The 7,119-nt window shown below is 46.5% G+C and overlaps 1 protein-coding gene and 1 pseudogene across 1 annotated transcript; one reads left to right on the top strand and one right to left on the bottom strand.

The window, feature by feature from the left end:
- Positions 1–238: 238 nt before the first annotated feature.
- Positions 239–1,021, top strand: LOC124023383 (putative protein TPRXL). Its single transcript, XM_046337917.1, has one exon. The coding sequence runs from the start codon at positions 239–241 to the stop codon at positions 1,019–1,021; it is 783 nt and encodes a 260-aa protein (XP_046193873.1).
- A 2,969-nt stretch (positions 1,022–3,990) lies between these two features.
- The window catches only part of LOC124023384, a 58,065-nt pseudogene continuing 54,936 nt past the window's right edge, over positions 3,991–7,119 (bottom strand).

The following is a 7,119-nucleotide window of genomic DNA, read 5'->3' as shown; positions in this document are numbered from 1 at the left end:
CAGTCCAAAACATAAAAACCTCCGTGACTTTGAGCTTGTTGGTGAGGATCGGCCTGATCAATCACTAATCTATTTGGGATGCGAGATGATATGTAGATCAGTGATGCGCTGACCCTGTCAATCACACTGACTAACTTCATGTGCTGCATTGTTGACAATCCAATCCATACATTTCCATTTTACCCTTGATGGAGAGGACAATAAAGTGTCTCCCTCCCTCTCAGATGGTTCCCAGGAGATGGCCTCCAGCCAGTCAGCAGACAGACCATCTACCTCCCAGTCCCAGGAGATGGCCACCCAGTCAGCAGACGGACCCTCTACCTCCCAGTCCCAGGAGATGGCCACCCAGTCAGCAGACGGACCATCTACCTCCCAGTCCCAGGAGATGGCCTCCAGCCAGTCAGCAGACGGACCCTCTACCTCCCAGTCCCAGGAGATGGCCACCCAGTCAGCAGACGGACCCTCTACCTCCCAGTCCCAGGAGATGGCCACCCAGTCAGCAGACGGACCCTCTACCTCCCAGTCCCAGGAGATGGCCACCCAGTCAGCAGACAGACCATCTACCTCCCAGTCCCAGGAGATGGCCAGCCAGTCAGCAGACGGACCATCTACCTCCCAGTCCCAGGAGATGGCCAGCCAGTCAGCAGACGGACCCTCTACCTTCCAGTCCCAGGAGATGGCCACCCAGTCAGCAGACAGACCATCTACCTCCCAGTCCCAGGAGATGGCCACCCAGTCAGCAGACAGACCATCTACCTCCCAGTCCCAGGAAATGGCCACCCAGTCAGCAGACGGACCCTCCACCAGGTCCTCCTCACACCTCTTCCCCAGCCAGCAGCAGCAGGATGGGGAGGATGAAGACCTGGACCAGGGAGACCCAGAGGACAAGGGCCAGAGCAGGCCAGATCACTCCAGGGACAGAGCTCTAAACATGGCTTCCCCTGCTGAGGCTGACTCCCTGGTGTGTGAGGGAGCAGTAGCCAGCCCTGTTCCTGAGATGAGCAACGACAGCAGGGCCTGAGACACACACAACCACACGAAGGACAGAACCGCTGACCCCCTCCACATCCATGGCTCCAACTGTCAGCATACATACTCACCCAGCACCAAGAGACGCTGTCTTCTAGGACTGACAACTCATCTGAGGATGTTTTCTCTCTGTTCAAGTACATTTTCAATAAAGTTTATACAAATCTAAAACATGGTCATGTGTTGTCAACCAATTTTACTCTTTAATAAATGTTGCCATACGGGCCAAACTTCCTGTTGTGGAGCTGATGTCCTGTTTCCTTTCCTTGTTGCTTTTCTGAGCAAAACGCCTCATCACCAGCCATACAAAACACCTCATCACCAGCCATACAAAACACCTCATCACCAGCCATACAAAACACCTCATCACCAGCCATACAAAACACCTCATCACCAGCCATACAAAACACCTCATCACCAGCCATACAAAACACCTCATCACCAGCCATACAAAACACCTCATCACCAGCCATACAAAACACCTCATCACCAGCCATACAAAACACCTCATCACCAGCCATACAAAACACCTCATCACCAGCCATACAAAACACCTCATCACCAGCCATACAAAACACCTCATCACCAGCCATACAAAACACCTCATCACCAGCCATACAAAACACCTCATCACCAGCCATACAAAACACCTCATCACCAGCCATACAAAACACCTCATCACCAGCCATACAAAACACCTCATCACCAGCCATACAAAACACCTCATCACCAGCCATACAAAACACCTCATCACCAGCCATGCAAAACACCTCATCACCAGCCATACAAAACACCTCATCACCAGCCATACAAAACACCTCATCACCAGCCATGCAAAACACCTCATCACCAGCCATACAAAACACCTCATCACAAGGGCTATTTAAGGTTCCCTGGCCCCTCTGTGTTGGGTAAAGACTGGTCTATTTAATTAAGGTTCCCTGGCCCCTCTGTGTTGGGTAAGGACTGGTCTATTTAATTAAGGTTCCCTCACCCTCTGTGTTGGGTAAAGACTGGTCTATTTAATTAAGGTTCCCTGGCCCCTCTGTGTTGGGTAAAGACTGGTCTATTTAATTAAGGTTCCCTCCCTCTGTGTTGGGTAAAGACTGGTCTATTTAATTAAAGTTCCCTGGCCCCTCTGTGTTGGGTAAAGACTGGTCTATTTAATTAAGGTTCCCTGGCCCCTCTGTGTTGGGTAAAGACTGGTCTATTTAATTAAGGTTCCCTGGCCCCTCTTGTTCAGATCACTGTGTCTCAAACATCTAGTCTCTTGTTCAGATCACTGTGTCTCAAACATCTAGCCTCTTGTTCAGATCACTGTGTCTCAAACATCTAGTCTCTTGTTCAGATCACTGTGTCTCAAACATCTAGTCTCTTGTTCAGATCACTGTGTCTGGGTAAACATCTAGTCTATTTAATTCAGATCACTGCCCCTCTGTCTCAAACTGGTCTAGTCTCTTGTTCAGATCACTGTGTCTCAAACACTGGTCTATTTAATTAAGGTTCCCTAGTCCCTCTTGTTCAGATCACTGTGTCACTTGCATAATGCTTTTATAAAAATCTCTAGTCTCTTGTTCAGATCACTGTGTCTCAAAACATCTATCTCTTGTTCAGATCACTGTGTCACTTGCATAAACTCTAGTCTCTCCTAAATAAATCATGTAAACAGGTATTTCACTTGTAAACATTTCACTTCAACAGGTCTGGTAATGCAGCATGATACATCTAGTCTCATTTCACTGTTCAACAGGTCTGGTAATGCAGCATGTGATCTTCACCCAGATCAATAAACATTTCACTGTTCAACAGGTCTGGTAATGCAGCATGATACGATCTTCACCCAGATCAATAAACATTTCACTGTTCAACAGGTCTGGTAATGCAGCATGATACGATCTTCACCCAGATCAATAAACATTTCACTGTTCAACAGGTCTGGTAATGCAGCATGATACGATCTTCACCCAGATCAATAAACATTTCACTGTTCAACAGGTCTGGTAATGCAGCATGATACGATCTTCACCCAGATCAATAAACATTTCACTGTTCAACAGGTTTGGTAATGCAGCATGATACGATCTTCACCCAGATCAATAAACATTTCACTGTTCAACAGGTCTGGTAATGCAGCATGATACGATCTTCACCCAGATCAATAAACATTTCACTGTTCAACAGGTCTGGTAATGCAGCATGATACGATCTTCACCCAGATCAATAAACATTTCACTGTTCAACAGGTCTGGTAATGCAGCATGATACGATCTTCACCCAGATCAATAAACATTTCACTGTTCAACAGGTTTGGTAATGCAGCATGATACGATCTTCACCCAGATCAATAAACATTTCACTGTTCAACAGGTCTGGTAATGCAGCATGATACGATCTTCACCCAGATCAATAAACATTTCACTGTCCAACAGGTTTGGTAATGCACTTTAATTCATTTAAAACATACAATGGAATAGAGCACTTGAAAATACTTGTTTTTCCACAAGATACCAACTGCCAAAAAATATTACAAAAATATATTTCGGTTAAAATACAATACCAGGCTGTACAATGACATTGTTCTCAGTGCCTGATGTCATTATACAGTTCAGTGTAAAAACGATGGCCTGAGAATCCCATTTGTGTGGAATCTATTCTACATCTCCCCAAATGTGTTCAATCAAATACAGAAAATGAGAAATGTTTGGTAAAAACTGTAGCTGCTTGTTCCAGGTGTTGTTTCCATGGTAACTGTCCTGTTGAGTTAAGACCAGAGCTGCTGTTTGTTCCAGATGTTTCTATGGTAACTGTTCCTGTTGAGAACAGAGCTGCTGTTTGTTCATGGTGTTGTTTCTATGGTAACTGTCCTGTTGAGACCAGAGCTGCTGCTTGTTCCAGATGTTTCTATGGTAACTGTCCTGTTGAGACCAGAGCTCTGTTTGTTCCAGATTGTAAGAGACAGAGCTGCTGTTTGTTCCAGATGTTTCTATGGTAAATGTCCTGTTGAGAACAGAGCTGCTGTTTGTTCCAGATGTTTCTATGGTAACTGTCCTGTTGAGACCAGAGCTGCTGCTTGTTCCAGATGTTTCTATGGTAAATGTCCTGTTGAGAACAGAGCTGCTGCTTGTTCCAGATGTTTCTATGGTAAATGTCCTGTTGAGAACAGAGCTGCTGCTTGTTCCAGATGTTTCTATGGTAAATGTCCTGTTGAGACCAGAGCTGCTGTTTGTTCCAGATGTTTCTATGGTAAATGTCCTGTTGAGAACAGAGCTGCTGTTTGTTCCAGATGTTTCTATGGTAAATGTCCTGTTGAGAACAGAGCTGCTGCTTGTTCCAGATGTTTCTATGGTAACTGTCCTGTTGAGAACAGAGCTGCTGCTTGTTCCAGATGTTTCTATGGTAAATGTCCTGTTGAGAACAGAGCTGCTGCTTGTTCCAGATGTTTCTATGGTAACGGTCCTGTTGAGAGCTGTTCCTGAATCAGTGTGTAATCATGTATATAATATTACATGCATCCATCTCATCTCACAACTTCAATCATCTGTTCATTTTCCAAATAAGACTGAAGATGTACCTAAGTAGAGTCTGGTAACCATGGTGATAACACCCAGGATGTATAGTAAGGTGGTCAGTCCAGAGGGTCTGTCTGCATGCTGGTTAAGTCCATGAAAAGCACCACAATCTGATCCTGAGTCAGTGTTAAAGTTTGATGCTGACCTGTTACTTTGCCTCCTGCACGTCCTTACTCTTCAAACGCCCCCACAATAACCTGACCCAGAATCAGACGTTTTATGGTGTTCTATGCTGATGTACCGCAGACCAAAGCAGCTGTTCCCAGACCTGTTGTTCCTCCTGCTCCTCCACCACCACCTCATCCATGTTGATGTATCACAGGGCTGAGCAGCTGTTCCCAGACCTGTTGTTCCTCCCTGCTCCTCCACCACCACCTCATCCATGTTGATGTATCACAGGGCTGAGCAGCTGTTCCCAGACCTGTTGTTCCTCCCTGCTCCTCCACCACCACCTCATCCATGTTGATGTATCGCAGGGCTGAGCAGCTGTTCCCAGACCTGTTGTTCCTCCTACTTCTCCACCTCATCTATGCTGATGTAGCACAAGCCTGAGCGGCTGCTCCCAGACCCCCGCCTCCTGCTCCCAGACCCCCGCCTCCTGCTCCACAGGCAGCAAGGTCCAGCAAGGCCAGCTCCCTGACCTCCTCCAGGAGAGAGTAGAGGTTGGGACATTTACTCTGTCTGAACTCTCTCTCCTCCGTGGACAGTTTGGAGGCCCGGCCCCTCTTCTCCTCCGCCTGCTGAGAGGCCTCCTCTGCCTGCCGAACCACCTCCTGGACCAGCTGGGACCGGCCCCTAGCCCCCTGGGGCTGGGAGGTCTGGACCTGAGTCTCGGGGGCCTGGTGGGGCCTGTTGCTGACCACTTCCAGACGGATTGTGTCTGAGTGACAACGTGATGGTTGTACTGAGATACGCACCTGAGGGGAAGAGGGGGGACGGGGGGGGTAGAACTAGCATTAGTTAATCTGTTAAGACCTGAAGCCTGAGGAGCAGCTGGTTAGACGAATCAGAGGTGTTAGAGTAGGGCGGGAACAAAATCCTGCAGGAAGCTCGCTCTCCAGGAGGAACGTGGGCCCCCCCGTGGCCTGTATTCACAAAGAGTCTAAAGTTATTTGTAAAGTAATTGTGTAGAACTCACGGTGATGTGTTGGAACAGGTTGAAGGTTGAGGTGCCAACAGCAGTAGTGGTAGTGATGTGGTCCAGGTATCTCTGTAGAGAACCAGTCTGCCAGTCACATCCTCCATCTTGTCTCTCACTCACCACCTGGCCCTCTCTGTTCTTCAGGTACACTGCCCCCTTCAGGCCATACCTGGGAACACACACAGTTGTTAGTGTGTTACGGTACTCTTTTTAAATCAACCTATTTATGGATATTTGTTTGAGAAATATCTCAACATAAATCACTGTAGTGATTTCTACTGTATGTTTTTGCTCAGTTCAATGCTAGCCTGGTCTCAGATCTTGTCAACTCCTATGATTTACTGGTTGGCAATGACCATATGAGTTGGTAAGACAGCACCAACTGATCTGAGACCAGTTCTACTGTTATGACCTTACTGTGGTATGAAGACCAGCTCTACTGTTATGACCTTACTGTGGTATGAAGACCAGCTCTACTGTTATGACCTTACTGTGGTATGAAGACCAGCTCTACTGTTATGACCTTACTGTAATGACCTTACTGTGGTATGAAGACCAGCTCTACTGTGATGACCTTACTGTGGTATGAAGACCAGCTCTACTGTTATGACCTTACTGTTATGACCTTACTGTGATGACCTTACTGTTATGACCTTACTGTTATGACCTTACTGTGATGACCTTACTGTGATGACCTTACTGTGATGACCTTACTGTGGTATGAAGACCAGCTCTACTGTTATGACCTTACTGTTATGACCTTACTGTTATGACCTTACTGTAATGACCTTACTGTGATGACCTTACATTGATGACCTTACTGTGATGACCTTACTGTTATGACCTTACTGTGATGACCTTACTGTGATGACCTTACTGTGGTATGAAGACCAGCTCTACTGTGATGACCTTACTGTTATGACCTTACTGTAATGACCTTACTGTGGTATGAAGACCAGCTCTACTGTGATGACCTTACTGTGATGACCTTACTGTAATGCCCTTACTGTGGTATGAAGACCAGCTCTACTGTGATGACCTTACTGTAATGACCTTACTGTGGTATGAAGACCAGCTATACTGTGATGACCTTACTGTAATGACCTTACTGTGGTATGAAGACCAGCTCTACTGTTATGACCTTACTGTGGTATGAAGACCAGCTCTACTGTGATGACCTTACTGTAATGACCTTACTGTGGTATGAAGACCAGCTATACTGTGATGACCTTACTGTAATGACCTTACTGTGGTATGAAGACCAGCTCTACTGTGATGACCTTACTGTAATGACCTTACTGTGGTATGAAGACCAGCTCTACTGTGATGACCTTACTGTGATGACCTTACTGTTATGACCTTACTGTGGTATGAAGACCA

The sequence above is a fragment of the Oncorhynchus gorbuscha genome, unplaced genomic scaffold (genome assembly GCF_021184085.1).
Source record: "Oncorhynchus gorbuscha isolate QuinsamMale2020 ecotype Even-year unplaced genomic scaffold, OgorEven_v1.0 Un_scaffold_1623, whole genome shotgun sequence".
Classification (NCBI taxonomy): domain Eukaryota; kingdom Metazoa; phylum Chordata; class Actinopteri; order Salmoniformes; family Salmonidae; genus Oncorhynchus; species Oncorhynchus gorbuscha.
The sequence above is the reverse complement of the archived record's forward strand: the minus strand, read 5'-3'. Positions and strand labels throughout refer to the sequence as shown.

Coding starts and splice junctions, on each gene's coding strand:
- LOC124023383 (XM_046337917.1), top strand. CDS start 239: ATGGCCTCCAGCCAGTCAGCAGACAGACCATCTACCTCCCAGTCCCAG.